This window comes from Macadamia integrifolia, chromosome 11 (genome assembly GCF_013358625.1).
Source record: "Macadamia integrifolia cultivar HAES 741 chromosome 11, SCU_Mint_v3, whole genome shotgun sequence".
Classification (NCBI taxonomy): domain Eukaryota; kingdom Viridiplantae; phylum Streptophyta; class Magnoliopsida; order Proteales; family Proteaceae; genus Macadamia; species Macadamia integrifolia.
Genome location: NC_056567.1, coordinates 23,488,018 through 23,512,079, shown reverse-complemented (window position 1 = coordinate 23,512,079; position 24,062 = coordinate 23,488,018). Strand labels below are relative to the sequence as shown.

Here is a 24,062-nt window from a genome sequence, read left to right as displayed (position 1 = left end):
GAAGAAGAGGGAAAAAGTTGGGGCTGCTGTCCTATTGCTGTTCAGCTACTGCTAGGACCGTACAGAGCCCTGATGCTGCTGTTGCCCCTGTTTTCTTGCTATCCAACGGAAACCCTAGGTCAACCAGTGTAACTGGCACAATTGGAAATGAGGATGGAGCTATACCAAAGGTATGTTGAATCTTTCAGTAAATTTCAACTATGTGGTTGATCCCTTCCTTATTGGTCCTATTCTTGCATGTTGTTCGTGTGTGTAGATATTTTTTGTTCTTGTTCAGCTCATGTTGTATATATACCTCTTTAAGTTCATCTACTCTCACATCCTCTTCCTCTATCCCCACCCCATTAATAATGTTTTTGTTAAGAAATAGAGAAAAAAGACGGAGAAACATGACCTCTCGCGAGGCTGGCTGAGGAGGAACCTAAGAGGGGAACCCCAACCAAGGCTTCCAAGCCCAATGCTTCCGAAAGCAACCTAAAATTAACACTCATTTATTACTAGACAAAAAAATTAGAAGCCCTGAATCACACATTACCTTCAAATTCTCACAAGCCTTGGGAAAAACACAAAAAATGAACAAAACATTGTCACAACAACCCTCTACTCTACTCCTATTCTCCTTATTGTCCCATCTAGTTGAAATAATAAATTGAAAATGTGTGTAATGTCTTTGTGAGTAAAACCATACATAATATATGTTGTCTGAATTTTTAAAAAGCTCTGTTCGCCTTACCCTCCTCCCCGACCCCACAAATATAAGGATATTGATATATTTTATTCATCCCGATCAATTTTATTAGTGATTTATTTCTATTATGTGGGAAGTGATTGACAAATTTTTGGTATGTTCTTCTGCCAAAGTTGATTCTATACTATCAATGCTATAAGGTTTGGTGGTTGTTCAAGAGTTCATAGATCTGGCTGTAGACCTGATGCACCGACGCTCCTTTTTATTAGGGCTTGGAACCAGCAGCATAAAAACAAAGGCCTGGCTAAATTTTCTCTAATTGTTGACTTACAGATTCTGTTGGTTAAATCATAGAAATATTGTTTTAAGTTCCCCATGGTAGGTGCAACTTTTTTCTTAATTTTTTAGAAGTAAAACTGTTTTAGTCTAGTGGTTCAATTCGATGACCTAAACAACAAATTATGGTAGATAAAACATGTGTTTAATGGCCAGGGCGCTGACCTGCAATTTTCTTAAAGATCAAAACATCAAACCAGAGTTTTTGTTCAGTAGGCTATAGTTTGACCAACAAATAGTTTAATCTTGGATTGAACCATCGACCTTCTGTGGTGTGTTTTTTAAGCATTATGAAACCTGGTCTAAACTGTCCAAGGATTTGTGAGATCATTGGTTTAAAAAAGAGGCGACTACTAAGACTGTTTAATGCATTTGGTGCCACCTAATTTTTCTTTTGATATTCACACTTTTTTTATGTTTCTAAAACTATTTATTTCCTATCATCACATAGTGTCCTACTGAACTTCTGAATACTATTTGATTAATTTAATTGTTTGTGGTACATTTAATTAATTTTCCCTAGCACTGGTATGGTGGAGCTTGGTGAAGATTGGCTTACAATATAACTTTCTGATAGGAGTTCCACAAAACATCTCTTCTTTTATAATGGTAGTTTTAGTTTTTGACTGTGTTACATTGCTGATTTCTTTGTAATTTTATCTTGTTATGTTGAATCGAAAAACCATGGGCATGGGGGACTCATCTGGCTTATATACTAACATATAGCAAAACTTCAAACTTTCTTAATCCAGATTTTGAGTTTTGGAATAGTTGCATTCCGAAAAGGTGAGAACCTTTCTCGCAATTCTTATTCGTATTTGTTCTTTGTCATAATTTTGATAACATTTGGAGGAAGCTGGAAAATAAATGCGAAAGGACACTTACCTTGAATTATCCAGATCAAAGGGTTCAGTTCCAACTCATCATTGGAGAAGCAAGTATGTCCTCTTGCAAACATATGGGAGGAGGAGCACTTGTGTGCTCGGTGGTGGATTCTTTTGTAGCCTTAGTCTCTGGGATTGCTAAAGTCCAGGTGGATGGGAGGCAGAGCGAAGGAAGGTGGAGGTCTATGAACATATGCCTATGCTTTATGGATTATGCATCTCCATGCTTGTAGCTCATCCTTGGTTTGTTTGTGTAGCTCTCCATGCTTTACACTAAAACCAATTAGAATTAATGTTTTCTACAGAGGATCATCTGAAGTAATTGCTCTACCATGTGACGTTCAAGAAAGAGATATCGCATGAGACATGTCGTATCTGAGTATTATAAACATAATAATAGTTGGAGATTGGCAGGCTACAGAGTAAGCAATTCATTCTCTTATTAAGCAAGTAGGATTGGGCACCATGTGTTTTTGCATCTACTGATGATGTTGTAAGTGTGTAATGGTCAATGGAACACTCCAACCAAGTTCCAATAGTGATGTGGAGGAAATGCGGGTCAAACTTCGTCAATGGAAGGTGAAGATTACAATGATGGATTGATTCAATCCTTACATGATGCATCCAGGGTGTTTGAGTTGGCTATCAGGTAAAATAACTCATTATTGAAGATCTTTTGGATTTATACTAATTGGTTTAATGTAGATGGAAATGCATGGGCGAAAGCACTATCTTTTTAGGTTTTTCCTTGCTATACCCTTTGGAAGTTTGTCTTTTGCAAGGATGCTATTAATATGTTCATTACTTGTTTTGCATTTAAAACAGCATAGTGTTGCTATATCTTACATTTTCAATCCGCGAGGTGATTGTGTCTACCACAATTTTGTATGAAGAAATATGAGTTTTATTGTTTGGGTAATTTATAGTGTCACCCCCTAGAGAGATCATATATTAGAGACACCCCCTGTAGGCCTGTATAATACCAAATTATACTCAGACCCCCTACCATCAGTCGTTGTTTTGGAGTATATTTTAGGTGCTGATGTATTTTTTTCTAAATACCAAAATACCCTTACAAAAGGTAAAATACCAGATACCCTTCTCTTAACCCCTAACCCTCATCACATACCCTTCTTGTTAAACCTCTGATCTGTAAAAGGGAGGAGAAATTAAGAGATTTGAAGAGAAAAAAAAAAACTTAGAAGACTAATATTTTGGAGATTAGGAAATCTCTGGCAACAAAGAAGATGGCAAACAAGTAAAACAATTGAAGAACAACCATAGAGAAAAAAAGATAGTCACCACCCTTATGCACAATGTGTTCACACAATCATAAGTTCATATTAATATGGAGGCAACAACAGTGGGTAATGGTCTAGTTTGATCAGAATTTGCAAATAAAAACAAAATATCTGAGAAATAACAGATTCAACATTGACAATAGGACAGTAAGTATCGGTAATAGAGGAAAAATCTAGAATAATAAGAGATTGCAGATACCACGAGATCAGAAGACGATCTGGTGAAAATCCTCGGGGAAGGCAAGTGTCTATTTAATAGCTGAATATTGTTAATATTTTTTTTTTATTATTTCTTTATAACAACAACAACAATAACAAAAAAACTCAGCCTTATCCTACCTTAATGGGGTTGGCTACATGGATCCTTGAAAAAGGAAATAGAAATACATGATTAAATTAACAATAACAAGTATCAAATGGGGGAATTATTTTAGTTGTGGAAATCCTTATCAATGAAGAGCACCAAAAGAAAGCTCCAGTCTGCTATAGCCACGATTTCTGCACTACAGCAGCACCCATTATAGAAATCTCAAAGAGCATAGGTCATCTGTTGCTACTCAAGCTCTGACAAAGAGAATAAGACCTCTTCTGATGGTGAATCGCCTTGGTGAAGACCCTAGTTGACAATATCAAATGGGGGTATTATTTTAGTTGTGTTGTTTTATTCTAATCCTTACATGGATTTTTCCTTACCATTCTCTTAAGCTTTTCCAATCATTCACAAGAATATGCATGCAGGAGATGGTGGCCTCTATCTTTGCTATCTGTAACGTTTTCACTTCCTTAATCCTTTTGATCCAGATGACCTGTAAACTTTCAAGGCAGTTGCAGAGAGACAAGTGATAGCAGAGCAGTTTTGAGGTACATCTAAGAATTAAGGATGAAAAGAGGAGTTTTGATGTGTCGAAAGTGCCTTAGAATGCAATGAGGATGAAAAGCTCTGGAATTGGAAATCAAATGGTAGCTTCTTTCTTGGTGTTCCCAAAATCTTCTAACCATCTGTCTTATTTGTTTCATAGGTTTGGTCTTCTCGGCTTTCAAGTACCTTTGTGGTTGAGAATGATCTTTGCACAAGGTAGGATAGGAATTTAGGCTTATAAAATAAATTTGAACCAACAACTATACTTAGTATGCTCTTTCAGATTACATCCTTTCCAAATTACCCCTTTTGATGATTTAGATTGGGTGAAATTAAACTGACTAGCTCCAAATGTCTTGCTATTTAAATTCTACTTATGGCAAGAGTCATAATTTCTTGTCTTATGTTTCCTTTTTATTATTTATGTGCCATTCCCCTTTGTACCTCATTGTATATCTATCTACTACATATCTTTATTTCAGGCCCTATTTCTTACTAAGTTGTTAATAGTCCATGGTTATTAATATTTGAATGGTGTTCGTGTTAAATTCCTACATGTTTCTCATCACTAGCATTTCTGTTGGTTTTTTTGTTCAAACTAAGTTTTGAACTGTTTATGACAAGGATGGACTACACTAGTATAGACTATAGACTGGTCATTCCCCCAATCTATAACACCCTAAATTTTGAGGCAGCTGAATTCTAGTGTTAGGATCTGGATGAGATAGGGGTATTGGACTGTCAAACTATGAAACTCACATATACAGTAGTTTAAGGGAGGAATTGGCAGATTTACTAGTCAAATAGGAGTGGTAAAGTGGTCTAGAGTTGTGAAAATGGTCCCATATTTGAAGGTCTGTACAACATAGAGGTTTAGACTACTAGGGGCCAAAAAATAAGGCAACCGACAGGTTACCCTCTGGCAAACCGGCCTTCTAGTCCGAGTAACAGAATGCCAAAATTGGATTTTTTTCTTAGTGAGCACCACCCCTTTGCAGTATGACTTTACTCACTTACCCCTTGTGTAGAGGCATATTTAGGAATCCTAATTCACTATTTACCTCAAAGGGCAGTAGGGTCTAATTGATGTAATTAAATTCTAAAGTAATAAATAAATGAGGTTAATTTTTGGGGTATTTAGTCCAATAGACCCTATGGTCTGTTTGGCTATATAAATGTGAATGGGGCTGCCACTATTCACCATTTTCACTGCAAAAATTTGATGGAATCAGAGAAGGGAGGAAGAGAAAGAAAGAAAGATAAGGAGAAGGAAGGAAGGAAGGAAGAAGAAGAGGGGAGAAGATGGGGCTGCTATCCTATTGCTGTTCAGCTACTGCTAGGACTGTACAGTGCCCAGATCTGCTGCTGCCCCTGTTTTGTTGTTGTCCAAAGGAATCCCTAGGTCTGCCAGTGTTGCTGCCACAGCTGAAAATGAGGTCTGGAGCTGGACAGCTGCACCAAGACACTCCCTACTGCAGTTGCACGTTCCAAGAACTGAGAAGAGGTTATTTCCCCTGACCTAACCCAGTGAATTTGTATGATTCTTCCAGTAGGTTAGGATTAGCATTAATTGCAATTGGAGATAGGGAAATTGCTATGGGAACTCAATTCAGCTCCCTACAGCTAAAACCTTAATTTTGGGACAAAATTTGGAGCCCAATTGATTGCGCGTGTTATACCCGTGCCCTAAAATTCCTATTTTAAACGTACAGATGAGGCACCGGAGGACACCAGTACCAATGAATATTGGGTAGTAGTCGTATTTTGCCTTGAAGGGAAGGATGACCCCATTTGCACCTACTACTCTTACCTAAAAAATTGGAAGGGGTTCCGGGCACAGAAGAAAAGGTTAGTCTAGCCCTCACACCTCACGGGAAAATTCCCGAGGCTTAAATAATACAATATACTGTGAGGTGGGGCCCACACTGGAAACACCTTAGAAGGGCCCTACTCAACTTAAATATCCATTTCCACACAAAGGGACCAATTCGGCTTTCACCAGTGAAAACTTCTAGTGAGGTATACCGGCCAAAACTGTGTTATTTGTCTATGGGATCTAACCCCTCGCACCTGGTAACTCAAACCCAATCCCAATGATGGAATAACATAATTAGAAATAGATTAATAAATTAAGACACCACAAAGTGGTCCCGTTATCCCAAATTATAATTTAAACTGGTAAAGGGTTGAAACCCATTATTTTGTCAAACAGTCCTTAGTTAACTTAAGTGACTATATAAATAGAAGTCCTTACCCATTCTTTTCATTCCTACCAAACTAAAAGCAAGAAAAGGGAGAAAGGAGAAGAAGAAGAAGAAGAAGAAGAAGAAGAAGAAGGGGAAGAGCAAGGGAGGAGGAAGAAGAAAGGATCAAAGGGAGCATCTACCCATTTAAGGTAAGCCATCTCTCTCTCTACATTCTAGGAAGTCGCCTCTCTCTCTCTCTTCCATTTCCACTCTTTCTTAAGCTAGGTAAGAGAAACTCCAACCTATTCTCACCTTGCCACTCACTAAAACTACTAATTGAGAGGGGGATTTGATGTTGGGGACTTGTTTTAGCAAGATCAATGCTCCATTTGAACCTATGAGCCTTCCTTTAGGAAATCCCCACTTTAAATTCTAATTTGGGCAACACAAAACCTAGAAATGGGGAAATTTCCTAAAACCCACCTTCCCTCTTGTTAAGGTTACAAATTGGGAGAAGGGTTTAGTGTAGGAGGCTTATCCCAGCAAGATTGATGGATCAATTTGAGTCTATGAACTCTTCTTCATGATTTTTTCATTTAAAATCTCTAATATGGGTAACTAAACCCTAGAAATGGTGGATTTTTCCCAAACCCTCTACATCCCATCATTCAAAGCCAAAATTGGGTTGGGAAAAATGAAATTAAATATATGTATAGTGGATTTGGGTGAGCATATAGGCCATTGGTGATCACCACCTACACCCTCAACCGAAATTCTCAAATTTAACTTAGTCACGACATGAACTTGGGGAATTTGGGTATATTGTGTAAATCCATCTTAACCAACCCATTGATTAAAATTAACCTAACTTAAATGAGGTGGGTGAACATCCCCCATGTATAAATCAGCCGTATAGTTATAAAACCCCCAATATGAGAATGATTCCAAGAAAAGAGAAATAGGAAATTAAGCTAGAACATGTGCCTAGGGTCTCATTTCTCTATAGTTAATTTATTTTCTTAAAAATCTTATGTACCTAGGAGTAAAATCAAGAGGTGACGAGACAACGCGGTGCAAGGCCATCGGTTGTCCATCATCACCTACGACTCAAAGTGAGGGGATTTGTGTGATTTTATTTTCTGAAATGTTTATGTTACTATGCATATGTGGATGAGCATTTTAATTGCATATTATAAACTTGTTACTTGTGTTGGATTGTATGTTGCATAATGATATGGGTTATGAATGGAATGTGTTTGTGACGGGGATGCAAAGTAGCCGAAGGTTGGTTCTGGCACTACATGCCCAAGGTGAACGTGTGTGTGTGTGTGTGTTTGAATGTGTGTTGTGGAGATTAGGGTGCAGGGTGGCCGAAGGTTGGTTCCCGCACTATATGCCCATGGTGTGTGAGTGTGGGGTACAGAGTAGCCAAAAGTTGGTTCCGCCACTATATGCCTATGGGGTGTGTGAGTGTGATTATAATGTGGTGTGGCATGTTAAAATGTATTGGGCTAGGATAACTACCCTGGTGTTACAACCCTTGCCAATAGAGGTTTATGTATTAGCTAATCCTATCGTCCAACATACCAAGGTTGGGGATGATTTCCAGTGACCGAGGTGGGGTGGTATCGGCGTTGCGACAAATCATCATGTGGTGTTGGATTCGGTGATGAGGTATATTATGGGGGATTATTAATAGGGGCTTACCGGGTACCGAAGTAGCCATGTAGGGACCGGTATGCTCTTGACTCGCAACTAGCTTGTATCCTTGGGGATCGATAACGGACATTCGTGATTAGGGATACCACGTATGTTGTAATAATATTAATACTCATTATGGACTTAGAATCTATTGATTAGGTTTGTTTACTAATAATTCAGATCATGACATTGCATTCATATTGGTTTGGTTGGGCATTTACATTTATGATTTGTTATGGATGTTTGTGTGCGCCCCTCACTTGGCTTCGTGGAAGCTCACTTCTGTTGTTGCCCCCTTTTTAGATGTTGATTCAGGGAACCATTAAGAGACTGTGGCTAAGGAGTCGGCCCTTTACGAAGGTGACCACTAGGATGAGGAGCTGGTCATGCACAAGAACGACTATGTATGCGATGATTGTGCTTTCAGGGCATACTGAGGATGAGAGTATCATCTTCCCTTTTTATTTTTTTGTCTACAGATCTAATGTAGCCCTAGGGGTATAACTGTAAGTAATATTTTGCTGTGAAAACATTTTGGTAAATATGGTAAATATTATTAGACTTCACCAGTTATGTATATTTGACAATTATTATTATCATGTGATTATAGTATCATTTCATAATTTTATGCACTTAAAGTACTGCATCGTGTATCCTAGATGGATTGTGGACACGTGTGCATGTACATATCACCAGCCTTTAGGTGAGTGGAGGTGGGATGTGACAATGAGTGGTATCAGAGCACGATACTCTGCTTTAAGTCATAAACTTATAAAATGATAGGAATACTGGTGATTAGGTTATAAATAAAAGCTTGAAGATAAATGCATAACTCATAGTTCACATAGGAGACAGGTTGAGTGTAGAAGCCGATACCATTGATAATTCATTTATAGTAACATTAGTCTCACATCTTAGGAAAAAGAGAAATTAGAAGAAATAAGGAAGAAAAGAAGATAGAGCACCAAAGAATGAAATAATCCAAGTGTAGAAGAAGGCTTCTAGGATATTGGTCTTTTCAATGAAATTTGTAAGAAGGCTTCTAGGATATATTGGGCTTTTCAATGATATTTGTAAAGTCCATATGTATATACATGCACATACCTCATGTAATTGCATTACATCGTAATGGGATGACCTTAGTACATACATTGACTACGTATGGAATGTTTCTAAGTGGTTAGGAACATATTACCAAGATTATGTTCTAGTAAAATTCTGTGAAAACCACTTTGACCTGACTCAAAGGAATTTTGCGTAATCTAAAAGTTAGTATCAGAAGATGGACTCTTCATAGAAGTTGTAAAAAATTGAGTCACTGTTCCAAGCAACTAGAATTGGGTCAATCCGAGATCTGACAAAAAATTAGGCCAAAACACTGATGACAGATCGGTATGACAGAAAGTTGTCAAAACTGAGACTGGCCTGCGGGCGGGTTATCAATCGGATGGAAGCCCTGGTTGATCAGCGCTACCCGTGATTGTAGGAGATCGACTGGCTAGACTCCCTGGTCGACCAGCACTACTCGATGGTGAACTATGAGTTATGTATTTATTGGGAGAGATGTTGGTTAGGAATCTCTGTCCTACTATTGGTTTGGATTCCAGTAAGGGAATCCAACTGGAATTTTAGAAGTTGGGCTATCCTTGGACAGTGAAAACTGAAACTCATTAAAATATTAATTGTTTAATTAGGCACTTAAGATACTCGGTAAGGATATGCGTGGATGGGAACTCAATGTGAAGGCATTAGATTCGGGTATCAAGGTGAGTGGATGTTTGATTTATTTTATGGAGTGTTTTTAAGTATTTTATTTCTACATGCTTATATGTAATGTGGTTGAATCCTTGTTTTGGATATATTTTATATAAAATTATAAATTTCTCATGTGGCATGGTTTTACGAATTGATGTGATCGAGGTTTTGTGGATGAATATTATTATAGTTATGTGTTATGATATGCTCTGGTTGCTATGGATGCATATAGATGCATATGGTTAGGATCACATCCCAGTGCTATAATCCCATGCCAATAGGGGTGAGTTATTTGCTAATCCCACTTAGTGATAGGTCATGGAGGACTACTATGCTTGGACACGACGTATTGTATCCTAAAAGGGCACAACATGGTAGGACGTACTGTACGCATGACAGTCGGACAGCATGGGAGGCCGATGACGGTGTGGGATTCTAGGACTATGGTTGTCAGGGATTATTATTTAGGGGTTAGCTAGGGACCAAGGTTCTGAGACTGGCTAGCTCGTACCTGCAACTAGCTTGTATCTCTGAGGCCCGATGTACAAGGTAGGAGATATCACCTACGTTGCTTATAGCACTTATACCCACATATTGAGACTTACCAATTAGAATGGATATTATAAATAAAATGGATCATATGGCTGTGCATCTGTGGATATTACTGTGAGTTTGTGTTGCATCATGAGGTTATACGTGCTTGCATGCTCACCCCTCACTGGGCTTGTGAAGCTCGCCCCTCGTGGAACCTGAGCTGGAGTGGATCGAGGCTCAGCAATAGTTGTGAGGTTGTGTTAGTGAGACATGTGATGGAGGATTTAGATTTCCTTTGATTTAAGGTTTAGTTTAATTGTTATGCTTGTAAGATGTAACAAAATTATGGTAATTGTGAGTTGTAAGTAAATTGGGTCTGTAATTATTGTCATTTAGATTTGATCATCATAGGTTATATAAAATATAAAATTTTCTTCATAATGTGGTAGAAGAAGCAATATTTGTGAGGTTGTCATACGTTCTCTGATTTGGTAGAAGATTTTGTATTTGTGTAAGTTTATCTTTACATCAGATTCTGGTAGTTCAGGCTGACTGGTATGGTAAGGTATCCAGTGCCACATACTTTGGCTTGGAAAAGTGGGGTGTGATATAATCAACTACCTTGTGGATTAATGAGTGAATTCATATGTTAGGTGAAAGTCTGATTGAACTGCTAAAGAATTGTGTCTAAAATAACAGTCTTCGAGTTCCCTTTATTGAATCCTATATAATGTGGTTTAGTTTTCTTGACTTCGATTTAGGTACTTAAGCTAAGTTAATATGCGCCTATCTCTCAATTTCATGAGCCACATCCGAAAATTGCACTTCCTGATTCTATACCGAAGGTATGTTCCATCTTTCAGTAAATTTCAACTATGTGGTTGATCCCTTCCTTATTGGTCCTATTCTTACATGTTGTTGCTGTGTGAAGATATTTTTTGTTCTTGTTCAGCTCATGTTGTATATATACCTCTTTTAATTCAGCTACTCTCACATCCTCTTCCTCTACCCCCACCCCATTAATAATGTTTTTATTAGGAAATAGAGATAAAAGATGGAAAAACATGACCTCTCATGAGGCTGGATGAGGAGGAACCTACGAGGGGAACCCAAACCAAGGCTTCCAAGCCCAGTGGTTTTGAAAGATATCTAAAATAAACACTTATTTATTAACAGACAAAAAAGTTAGAAGCCCTGAATCACACATTACCTTACAATTCGCACAAGCCTTGGAAAAAACACAAAAGGTGAACAAAATATAGTCACAACTGCCCTCGACTCTACTCCTATTCTCCTTCTTGTCCCTTCTAGTCAAAATAATAAATTAAAAATGTGTGTAATGTCTTTGTGAGTAAAACCATACATAATATATGTTGTCTGAATTTTTAAAAAGCTCTGTTCGCCTTACCCTCCTCCTGACCCCACAAAAATAAGGATATTGATATATTTTATTGATCCCAAACAATTTTATTAGTAATTTATTTCTTATATGTGGGAAATGATTGACAGCTTTTTGGTATGTTCTTTTGCCAAAGTTGATTTTATACTATCCATGCTATAAGGTTTGGTTTTTCAAGAGTTTATAGATCTGGCTGCAGACTTGATGCACCGACGCTCCTTTTTATTAGGGCTTGGAACCAGCAGCACAAAACAAAGGCCTGGCTGGATTTTCTCTGATTGTTGACTTACAAATTCTGTTGGTTAAATCATAGAAATATTGTTTAAGTTCCCATAGGTAGTTGCAGCTTTTTTTCTTAATTTTTTAGATGTAAAACTATTTTAGCCTAGTGGTTCAATCCGATTGCCTGAACAACAAATTATAGATTTATAGTAGATAAAACATGTGTTTAATGGCCATGGCACTAGCCTGAAATTTTCTTGAAGATCAAAACATCAAACCAGAGTCTGTTCAGTAGTCTATAGTTTGACTAACAAATAGTTTAAACTAGGATTGAACCATTGACCTTCTATGGTGTGTTTTTTAAGCATTATGACCTGGTCTAAACTGTCTAAGGATTTGTGAGATCATTGGTTTAAAAAAAAGCGACTACTAAGACTGTTTAATGCATTTGGTGCCACCTAATTTTTCGTTTGATATTCACACTTTTTTCATGTTTGTAAAACTATTTATTTCCTATCATTACATAGTGTCTTACTGAACTTCTGAATACTATTTGATTAATTTTAATTGTTTGTGGTACATTCAACTAGTTTTTGCTAGCACTGGTATGAAGGAGCTTGGTGAAGATTGGCTTACAACATTACTTGCTGATGGGAGTTCCACAAAACATCTCTTCTTTTGTAATGGTAGTTTCAGTTTTTTTTTGGGGTGAATAAATAATTCATTACCAAACGAAGAAAGAAAGTATTACAGCCCCTGAAGAGAGGAGGGAGAAGGAAACTAGACAAGCTTAAGAAGCATTACTATTCCTGATGATGGATCTTGAGAGATCCCAGGAATTTACAATATGACAATTTCGAGGGGAGGAGATATAAGTGGAAGAGAACCGAAAAACTTTGGTTTTGACATGGTCCATTTCCTATGGTTTCTTTCCATCCATATCTGATTTATGGTAGCACAGAAGGCGAGTCTTCCCACAGTGTCACAGATCATTTTTCCCTAAAAAGTCATATCCATCCAGATCCACTCACGATGGAAGGGGAGAATCCTCCTGTTGGCTGGCCAGCATTTGTTTAGAACGTCTTTCCATTTGGAAGAAGAGATACTACAAGCGAAGAAAAGTGCTCTATAGTCTCTGTCTCAGTGCCACAAAGGATACACAATAGGCTAGTTGGGATGCCTCTTTGAATGAGGAAATGGTTTGTGGGCAGCTACTTAGTAAAATCTCTCCAAGCAGTGAAGCTCTGGCAAGGGATATGGTACCTAGACCATATAAGACGATGCCATTGGGAGGATGGACCTAGAGTCCTGACAAACTCCAAACAGCTTTTAGGGTGAAAGTCTTAGAGGTTGAAGGCTTCCATAGGATGGTGTCCAGCCTAAGGTGCTGAGTCGGAGGTATGATCCGCAGCGAGTTCCAGATGTCCACAAGCTAGATCAAAGAGTGATATGGGGGTTCTAGATGCTTGAAGAGAGGATGTCTACTACCATTGCAAACTTGGAGAGACCTGAATCATAAATCCTCCTGGCACTTAAGGTGTGATACAAGATTCCCATGGGGTGCCAAGGATCAAGCTAGAGATAAGTGCTGCCATTGCCAATCTAGGTGAGCACAGCAGGTGATAAAGATGTCCAGATAGCAAGGATTTTATGCTAGACCTAGGAGGCATTAGCCGGGATTTTTACCGACCAAAAGGAATCAGATTTGAGAGAGTTCAAATAGATCAAAGGTACCATTAAGTTTCTACCTTTTTTTTTTTTTCTTTTTCACATGTTAGTCTTGCAGAGTTGGTTGAATGGAATATGTTAAAGGATAAGTAAGAGAACTTACACAACTCTTGAAAAGATGTATGACATCATGAAAACTTCCACTGATTAAGTCGGATAGAATGGTGAAATCATGTTAGATACAACCTTCAAATAAGAAGTCTCACCATCGTTTTTTTTGCTTTAACCTTCTCCTTCTTCCTCAACAGCATCTCAAGTTCGCCCCGACTCCTCTTATCTCTCTCTCTCTCTCTCTATAATGTATTAATCCAACCTCAGTGCGCTATTCCCCCTCCTGTTTCTTCAGCTTCTAACTTGCTTTTCTATCCTCTTAAGCAACCTAGAGTACCCATGCTATCGGGTGAGGTTTTAATCTTGGGCCTTCGAGATCCAAGTAAAACACTCATAAGAGTTGAGTTGAAATCCTAGAAGGCTTTGATTCATAATTGAGGTTTCTAACTTACCCATCCCAGATATGATGCAAAAGCTTACGTCTGTAGCATTATTTTTATATAATGTTATATCTCTTTAAAGTCCCCACCCTGGATGTAAAGGAGACGCAAACTCTTGGCATACCTGGAGTTCCAGCCGATCAATTATCTGTGGCTTGAACAGAGTATCTCTTACTGGAACCATTAATGATATCAAGAGGTACTCAGCAAACCTAATCATCAAATTTACAAGATTTCAGATCTCCTTTAACATCAAGATTTCCCTGTTAGATCAACTCCTTGTTGATGAGTTCTTGTAAGTAGGCCATGGAAGCTCCCATCACTGTTTTCTTTGGAGTTCTGCATCATAGCTGAGTCATACTGCTTTGAGTATTCTATCATCCCTAATAGGATTTATCTAAGTCCTCTCACTGGTGAAGACGTTTTCCCCAAACGTCAGGGTTGCTATTTCCCTTCAAGACCCCACAGCAAGAAACCTGATCACAAAAGGCAATTTACCTGATTTTCATGTGATCCCTCTTGGACAAGTCCCGGGAGGGTAGGAGGCTATATATTTGGAAATTAGATCAATTTGCAGAACAGAGGTGTTTGGATCCTGCAAATGGATGGTCAACCTTCGATCTGACCTCTCTCTTTTTTTCCTGTTAATATCAATCTCAGCTCACTCTTGAGTCTTGAAAAATTCCTGATTTTGGCCAGGGACCCACGATCGGGCATGTGTGAGCAGTCGAGCCATAAAACAGGGCAAACCATCTTTCGGAATGAGCAGATATTGATATTCTCTTACTGTGAGTTATTTGTATACTCTTATGCATCTTCACATATCTTCTATTTACTGAATTAATTATCAGTTAATGTGTATCTGTCTCACAGACTCGCAGTTATTGATTACTCAGTTTGTCCTAGCAAAGTGCTTTACTTACAATTGAGCTTCCTGGATCTGTTGTACACTAGAATCATGATGAGATCTTTATCCGCTCTCTTTCACGTTCCCTTATGTTCGTTTATGGGTTTTTGCACAGTAGAATATAATGAGTTCTTTGTTGCAAGTGTAACAATTTACAGGCTAGATATTTCTAGTCTCTATATTTATTAACTTTGTTATTTGCATATGTTATACAGGAATACAGGTCCTGAAGGGTGGAGATTGAGTGCTAACAACATTTTAAGATTGTGACATCCTGTTTGAACCTGCCGAAAGTTCTTTTATCAGGCTCTGCAGCTGAAATATGGTCTGCATTTATGTAATTCTCACTCCAGTTCTACTAAATTCTTCTGTATGCATGTATTTTCAATTAGAGTCACCAAGATGGAAATGTGGAACTCACCCTGGCAGGATAATATTATTTCTTCATTGTTAAAAGGGGCTGTTTTTCATTTTATACAGTAGAACAAGATAGGATTCTTTTTTGTGAAGATAGGATTTTGTTCTATGAAGATAGGATTCTTCAAGAAGGACCTCCATATGGTATTTAATTTGGAAAGTACTAAAGAAGAGAAGTGTTCCAATTAAATATTTGGACATAATTATAGATATATATGATGCTTTGGTGACTGGTGAAAGAACTTGGAGGTTAAGGTAGTGAATTCCCAATTATCAATTGGGTTACATCAAAGATCAGAACCCCTTTTATGTATGCACTTAATTTATCTATGATGATTTGACCAAAGACATTACTTGGTGTATGCTTTTTTCTGATGATATTATTTTGAGAGATGAGACAAAAGCATGGATTAATGCGAAGTTGGAGCTATGGAAATCAACCTTGTAATCAAAAGGTTTTAAGATAAGTAGAATGAAGATGAAGTTAGGGTTTCTCTCACTTACATTTAGATATTCTATGCGGTCACTTACGACAAGGTTAGCTATGTTGGATAACTCTACTATTGTCACCACCGATCCTAAGGATAAGAAATAGCATTACTTCGGCAAATCTAGTGACAGGTTTCTCTACTGTGAGTGTTTGAAAGTTTGAGATATCTCAGATTCAATGGAGAAGAGGCCGTTTTACCTATATAGTAAGCCTCGAATTTCCTAAAATTTCAAAGCATAACTGGAAGATCTGGAAGGCTTGAGATCTGTTATCGGTTACAAAATTAAAGCCAACAGTAACCTAAAAGTTCTTGACTATAATTTTATCAAAAAAGAATGGATAAGTAATTTGGTAAAATAAAACCCCATTTTAAATAATTTTGCAATTTTCCCAATAAAAAATCTCATTCATGTTGATGTTATGTGCTCTCATTGGTCCCCGTGTTGGTGTAGGGGCCATGCAACCAGGCATCAATCTCTTTTCTATAAAAATATGACCGTTAGAGAGCTAGGAATTTGGAAGAGTTTAGGATTTTGTGGGGTATCATGGTTAAGCAACCTCTTTAACAAAATTACGAGTACAAGGAGAATGCCAGACAAGTAGAGGAGGAGCACTATTGTTGTCTCCATCTACAAAAACAAAGGGATATTCATGATTGTAATAACTGTAGAGGCATAAAACTTATTAGCCATACTATGAAGCTTTGGGAGAAGATTATTGAAGCCTGCTTGAGAAGAGAATATGATATTTCAGTTAACCAATTTTATGCCTGGGAAATCTACTATGGAAGCTATTTATCTCCTCAGGATACTTATGGGAACCTATTGAACTACCATAAAGGACCTACATATGGTATTTATTGACCTGGAAAAGGCCTATGATAGTGTTCCTAGAGAGCTAATATGGCATGGTCTAGAGAAGAGAAGGGTGTTGAGCAGATATGCAGATATATTTAAAAATATATACGATGATAAGGTGACTAGTGTGAGAACCAAGGGTTGTCAAGGGAGTGAGTTCCTAATTACTTTGGGCTTCATCAAGGATCAACTTTAAGCCCTTATTTGTTTGTGCTTGTAATGGATGAGTTGACAAAGAACATTCAAGGTGAGGTTCCTTGGTATGCTATTTGCTGATGATGTTGTACAAGTTGATGACATAGAAATAGGGCTTAACTCGTGCAAGAGATCAACCTTGGAATCAAGAGGTTATAAGATAAGTAGAAGTGTAGAACAAAGCCTAAGTGTGTGATCTGTACATTTAGACACATTACAATGGATAACGACATGGCGACTATTGAGAAGAGAGAGATACCGCCAAGGGACTTTTTTATCCACACTACTTTTGTTCTATCTCCCCCTCTCCTTTGTATATACTCTTCCTCTTGGTAATGAATTATTTATTCATCTAAAAAAAAGGGAGGTGATAAAGAGGACGATGTGTCACATAAAATTAAAGTGGGATGAATGAAGTGGAGAAGTGCGTCCGACGTTTCCATGTCAAACTAAAGGGAAAAGTCAGTTGTACGCCCAACTATTATGTATGGAGCGGAATGTTAGGCAGTTAAGAAACGACATATTGATAAGCTGTGTGTATTGGAGATTAGAATGCTAAAATGGATGTGTAAGAAAACTAAGAAGGATAAGGTCAAGAATGAGCACTAGAGCAGACTTGGGAGTCGCCCTAATTTATGAAAAACCATGGAAAAGTCATTTGAGATGGTATGTCCATGTTCAATAGAAGCCATCAAATGCACATGAGCACCAGACCAGACTAGGGAGTCGCCCCAATCTATGAAAGATTATGGAAAAGTCATTTGAAATGGTATGGCCATGTTCAACAAAAGCCATCAAATGCACCACTAAGAAATAGTGATTTGATCCAAATAGAGGGATGTAAAAGAGCTAAAGGCATACCAAAAATGACCATAGGAGAAGCGGTGAGGAAAGACATGCATAGATTAGGCATTACCCCAAGTATGGTATTGAATAGTGTGGATTTGTGGGCCAGGATCCAAGTACCAGGACCCTTATAGTTGTGTTCTACTTCGTTACTAGTATTGTAATCAGACTACTTTCAATTTTACTTTCCCTTTCCCTTGTCCTTGCTTGGATCCATGTAGCCGACCCCTTTAAGTTGGAATAAGGCTTTGTTGTTGTTGTTGTTGTTGTAAGAGAGCCATGTACTTCTTAATGTAACACTTCATATGCTTGGTGATGCGATCTCAGGCTATCTTTCCCATCTCGCGGTCTCTATAATTCCCAAGCTTTCTTTCTCATATGAAGCTTCGGTGAATTCCAAAATTGCATACGATACCGTTCAATCATTCATTTCACTGTGCAGAACCCAGATTGTACTTTTTATTTTTATCTTGTTTCATTTTGAAGTCACAAGTTTTACTTTGCCCTTGAGATATTAATGTCAGAATCTAAAGAAGCATCAACAGAAGAACCAGTCATAGCCACGATTTCTGAAATCCAGCAACATCCGTTAATGGAAACTTCACAGAGCCCTAGTCATATCCTGCTACTCAAGCTTTGGAAAAGAGAAGACCTCTTCAGGTTGTGAATCGCCATAATGGAAACCCAATTGGACAACATTAAACTGGAATTATTTTAGTTGTCCTCTTTTTTCTTCACCTTTTCCAATCGTTCGCAAGAACATACATGCAGGAGATTGTGGCTTCTATCATTTTTATTTATATCTTATTCACTTACCTAACCATTGTCTTCATATTTTTTATCTAGATTAAGCTTTACAGGTACTGGAAGGTTTCAAGGCAGTTTCAGGGAGAGAAGCGATAGCAGAGCGGTTACGAGGTGTATCCAAGAATTAAGGATTGAAGGGAGGAGTTTTGCTCTGTTGAAAGAGTCTTAGAATGCAAGAAGGATGAAAAGCTCTTTGGCCTAAAATCAAATGGAATCCTCTTTCTTGGTGTTCCCAAAATCTTATAACCATTTGCCTTGTTTGTTTCACAGGTATGGTCCTCCCAGCTTGGAACTATATCCTCAACGGTTGAGAATGACCTTTGCTAGTAGATGGTATGACATCAGACTTTAAAATAAATTTATGGAACTAAAAATTACACTTGGTATGATCTTTCATATTACATCCTTTCTGAAATGCCCCTTTAGATGATTAAGGCTGAGTAAAATTACAATGACTAGCTCCTAATGGCCTAATATGGAGATTCCACTTGTGGCAAGAGTTTAGATAATGTTTTCTTTTTGACTTTTCATTGATGTAATAGATGAATACTTTTATTTTTATTTTTACTTTTATTTTTATTTTTTATTTCTTTATAACAACAACAACAACAAAAAACTCAGCCTCATCCTACCTTAATGGGGTTGGCTACATAGATCTATGAAAAAGGAAATAGAAATACATAATTAAATAATCAATAACCAGTAAATAAATAAAAGGAGGGAGATGAAAAGAGGCAGATGAGAGTAAGAGGAAAGAGGTCTAGCCCACTAAGTCAGTGGTTGACTTGTGACGAAATCAATAAATTTCCACTGGTTGGGCTGTGGCTGCCAAATCTTTTGCATAACAAACATTTATTGTATTAAATATCCATGCAAGCATTTTTTTTTTTTGGTCCGAAAGCTGGTGTCTTTGGTATATGCATCTATGATATGCTTGTTTCCCTTGCCACTTCCTTTAGGTTTTACGTTATGTGGTCAATTATTCTCTTAGTAATTTAATTATATCGGTAACATTCTGAAAAGGTGCTTGCTCAATTTGCAAGCTATAAAGTATTAAGGAATATCACATACATGTTTAGATGAATGTATTAATGTTCATATCAAGTCTTTTGACCATGGCCATTGAAATGCAACAAGTTATCACCTTCGCAAACGATCTCTATTTGAATTCTTTCTAATTTTTGGATTTTCATTTTTTTTTTTTTTCTGATAGAACGTTCTACCTTTCATCTTAGGTAAGGCAAACCGCTCTCTTTTAAGGAAGCACCTAGTTCCATCTTTCTTTCGTGAGAAGCACTTTATCATTACCACTGCCCTTTTGACTTATTGAAAGATAAATTTTTACAGAATTTATAATAAATTTTTATTGGGATGATAGGGGAAGGTAACTCTTGTATCTATGGAAGAGAACACATTTACAGGGTTGAATTCTGTAGAATCAGATGGTTTGAAAATGATGAATTGTTTATGTAGGAAATTATATATTAGAATATTGAGAGATCAAACTTATAGGAGTAAACAAGTTGGTTTTATGGTAAGAAAATTTTCAAACTATCACTTGCATTGCCTCTTTCAGACACACCTGTAACAACGGGCTGAAACTGTGGTTGTACAGGAATAGTTTCTTACTGTGTTTGCAGGTTCCCTTAAATTATTATAGTTTTGTTTCACTCTCTCTCTCTCTCTCTCTCTCTCTCTGCTATGTTGAATGTATGTCTTTGTGACAAATATGCAGTGAACTGCAACATTGGTGGGACAAGGATTTAGAATTGGTGTTTTATAGAAATCACAATCTTTGACTAATAATAGAAGAATGTTTTTATACTCTCTCCATATTTTATAAACAATGACTATTAATGGAAGTATGTTTTCATCCTCTCTCTCTCTCTCTCTCTCTATATATATATATATATATATCTTTGTCACACAGCTTGAATGTCTATCCTTGCAACAAATAAGTGGTTCACTCATGACATTGGTGGAAAAGGAAAGGTAATCAAAATTGGGGTTTAATGGTAATTGCAATCTTCCAATAATAATGTAAATAATTTTTAATTTGAATTTACTAGCATTGTTGCTTTAAAGTAACATATTCTATTTTATTATAGGATTTTCTTTTTCATCACTATACCGAGTGAGGTATATGCTTCACTAAAATATTACAGTTAAGAGAGCCGAGCATCTCTTTTTAAATACTCGGTGAAGCGGTCTTAAGCGGTCTTTTCTCATCTCATGGTATCTATAATTTTCAAGCTTTCTTTCTCATATGAAGCTTTAGTGGGATTCCAAAATTATATATCTAGGCAACTTTTTTATTTGTTTCATTTTGAAATCGTAAATTTTATATGTTCTTTGAGATATGTAAAATTTATTTATTATATGTTGCTTTTCTCATATGGGTCATTACTAGCATAACTATATCATATTGCATTGATATGGCTGCAAAGCTGCGTATAAGCATAATTATATCATTTTTTTATTACATATAGTCAAATAATGTATGCCTAGGGTGCCCAGGCGATGTCTACTCATACGCCTTGTCAACTAGCCAGCCCTCCAACGCTTTGGCTCTCCTACTCACTATGACAACTCTAGTCAGATAATTTTATTTCTATAAGATTTTCTTTCCAGGTGACCGTTCTCGTTCAAGTTGGGGAGAATGCTTACATTGGTTTCTGTTGAAGTATGCATTGTGGAGCGCTTATTTGTCTTTATACTTTAGGCTTTATGCTAGATACGTTATTTATTTCCATTGTAATTTCGACAAAGGGTATTTTGAATCCATCGCACACAAACATTTTTCTCCCTCTCTCTTCCTCTTCACCTCATCTTCTTCTTCATCTCTGGTTTTCTAGTTCACTAAGCTCTTATATTGTCACAGTTTCCTACCTTCTCTGTTTTATCTATAAGCTTTTGGGTTTCACCCCTCTCTCACTCGCTAGCCCCCCCCATGTTGGGTGTTTCTTGCTCATCTCCTTTGGATCTTGGTGTTTCCTTCTCTCTCTCTCTCTCTCTCTCTCTCTCTCTCTCTAATAGATGTCTTTTCATTTGGGTAGATCTTAACTTGATGTCCAACATTCGGAAGGCCATGACTGGATCGTCCATGCAATAAATGTGTCCATATTCTTAGCAGGCTACAAATGCTTCACATGAAAACGAAGAGATGGGTGCTGGATGTTTTAGGCTAAAACCATTTCTCAGTGACAGTTCTTATAATTTATTAGCAATTACTTAAGAAAATTGCAGAAGCAATCTTCTTTGAAAAACTTCTGAGGCCACTGCTGATAATGATCATTTTCAAAACTGGGCTGACTTTGGATTTCAACAAATTCACTTGAAAACCTATTAGCTAAGTTCTGGTTCAGTTCTGACTATGTTAACCATGCTTTAAACTTCCTGGACTCCAATTTAGCTATTTTAAAAGATTTAAGCTTAAAATCCGCATAGTTCTACCTATTAATTCTATTGAGGTCATGCTCTGTCATACATTCAGTTTCTTTATGTCTGCACAGTGTTACATGGTTTGAAAATACAAAAGTTGCCAATAACCAGTCCTGGTGTCTTTCCTTGTTAACTTCCTTTATCATGATTGTGCAGGAGATTCAAACACCAGAGAAAAACATACTGCTTCTACAACAGTTTGGTATCAACTACGAGAGGCAACCAGTCATGTTCCATAGTGGATCCTGTGTTTACAGAGATAAGGTCACTGTCTATATCCCACAACTGAATGATTTTGAGTGTTGTGCTTTTATGCTAATGCAGTGGATCAAGGGTATAGTTTCACATGTGGGAAATTGTAAATGCAGTAAATACAGTTTGGATGATGCACTTAAACACATTTTCTGAAGCAAAAAGTGACTAGATTGGATCATTATTTCCGTTGAATGCACACAACAAAGATTGGGAGAGGAAATCAAAAGCACACGCCAAAGAATGGGTTCCATTACCCCCCCCCCCCTTTTTTTTTAAATCCATTTTTCCTTTTCAGTGTCACTAAGCATGCACAAATGTGTTTCCGTTTTACATTTGATTTTAGCATTATAAATTTTTCCTGCACTCCTTTTGTGTGTGGTTCTTTTCATCTATCAAATATATTTTCTTCTCAGAGCTAAACTGAATTTTTTTAATTCTATTTGATCTATTTGTCTCTAAGGTGAGAGAGAGCATACATGACACTGAAGGAAGAGATCTTGTTCAACATTCTCTGAAGGGATCGTTGGTAATCTTCTAGAATTTCTTTATAGGCTTTATATAAAATTTTATATGGAATTTTTCTACTGATATGTGGTTTTTTGATCTAATTGCTTTGTGGTTTTGGAAAATATATGCTATGTATAATCTGAGCCTAGTCTCCCAAGGAGTATCATAATTTGTTTTAGTGGCAGGAAAGCTATTTTCGTGTCTTAAGAAGATAATCCAGTGTTTAACATGTAGATTTATCACATCCACTATTTTTCAATTGTGGCCAACCCCATTTAGTTGGGAAAAGGCTAAGTTGTCATTGACTGTTTTTCAATTGTGACATATTTTTGGGATAAGACTGACACAAAACTAAAGAACAAGAATGAAGTTGGAAAATTATGAGGCCTGGGTGGCATGTTTCTATGCCGAAAAAGATTATGAGGCTAAAATTTCTCTTGCGGGAAACATAATTATGCCTTCCAGGATCCAACAATTTGGAGAGTTTTAAGATAATTTTTTTTTTCAATAGTTAGTCCCCAAGTAAAGTTGAAATCGTGAATTCTTAATTTTGAGGTGTTGATCTTTGCCAACTGAGCAACCACCTTGGGTTAAGTGCATTGTATGATGTCTGATCAATTGGTTTGTATTGAAACAGTTTTATTACCTATTTCATTGCTTTTTTTCTGAGAATCTATTGGGTGCAGGTTTTTGGACATCAACTACTTCTGCCTCATGAAAAAGTATGTTGACTTGCAATCTTTTGGAATGAATCTGAAGACTATTTCTGCTTTTGCTCTTGAACATGCAAAATGTTATATTTTCATTGAATCTTACAGGGAATTTGATGTAATTGAGGACTCTCCCATTACCTGTTAGTCTGTTGTTAAAAGGTTTATCGATATGCTATAATATATTTATAAATTCTAGCTGTTATTGTCTTAATTATTTTGGTTGGAATGCTTTTTATTACTGTTATTATTATTAATAGTGTTATTACATGGGAGACTGATATAGGATTGACAATATTTCACTTCAGGCATGTAAAGTTCGTTGTAGTATTTATTCTAATAGATTGTCACGTGCACCAATAAATGAAGATCCTCATTTAATCCTCACTAGAAGTAAACCAGTGCAGCTTCTATTGGCTCATGGTTTCGCACGAAATATGGAATATACAAAGGTGTTTTTTATTGCTATTATGTTCAGTGTTCTTAATAAACAGATTTCTGGTTTCCAATTTCAAGCGGGTTTGGTATTATTGTTTTCTGTGTGAA

At 37.0% G+C, this 24,062-nt stretch overlaps 1 protein-coding gene and 1 long non-coding RNA gene across 19 annotated transcripts; both read left to right on the top strand.

Annotated features, from left to right (window-relative positions):
* Positions 1-777: 777 nt before the first annotated feature.
* Positions 778-8,446, top strand: LOC122092774. The gene is made up of 4 exons (XR_006144305.1): positions 778-2,557; positions 4,011-4,070; positions 4,229-4,284; positions 8,259-8,446. It is a non-coding gene; the product is annotated as an uncharacterized LOC122092774 (long non-coding RNA).
* A 5,240-nt stretch (positions 8,447-13,686) lies between these two features.
* LOC122093833 (tRNA(His) guanylyltransferase 1-like) lies at positions 13,687-23,730 on the top strand. Of its 18 annotated transcripts, none has more exons than XR_006144580.1 (7): positions 13,687-14,283; positions 14,784-14,872; positions 14,958-15,328; positions 18,874-18,936; positions 22,201-22,308; positions 22,760-22,825; positions 23,493-23,730. XR_006144580.1 is itself a non-coding variant. In XM_042664352.1 (3 exons), exons 1-3 carry the CDS (start codon positions 22,189-22,191, stop codon positions 23,535-23,537), a joined length of 231 nt encoding a protein of 76 aa, XP_042520286.1. In that variant the 5' UTR covers positions 20,846-22,188; the 3' UTR covers positions 23,538-23,730. The 18 variants fall into 18 exon arrangements, 1 of the variants encoding a protein (XP_042520286.1); XR_006144579.1 differs by having other exon boundaries at positions 13,698-14,283; positions 15,207-15,328; XR_006144576.1 differs by having other exon boundaries at positions 13,698-14,283; positions 18,643-18,936.
* Positions 23,731-24,062: the final 332 nt, after the last annotated feature.

Excerpts from the sequence above, each read along its gene's own strand:
- LOC122093833 (XM_042664352.1), top strand. The coding sequence starts at position 22,189 with ATGATTGTGCAGGAGATTCAAACACCAGAGAAAAACATACTGCTTCTA. Across the intron at positions 22,309-22,759 it reads CCTGTGTTTACAGAGATAAG|GTGAGAGAGAGCATACATGA; the intron begins GTCACTGTCTAT and ends TTTGTCTCTAAG. Across the intron at positions 22,826-23,492 it reads ATTCTCTGAAGGGATCGTTG|GTTTTTGGACATCAACTACT; the intron begins GTAATCTTCTAG and ends TATTGGGTGCAG.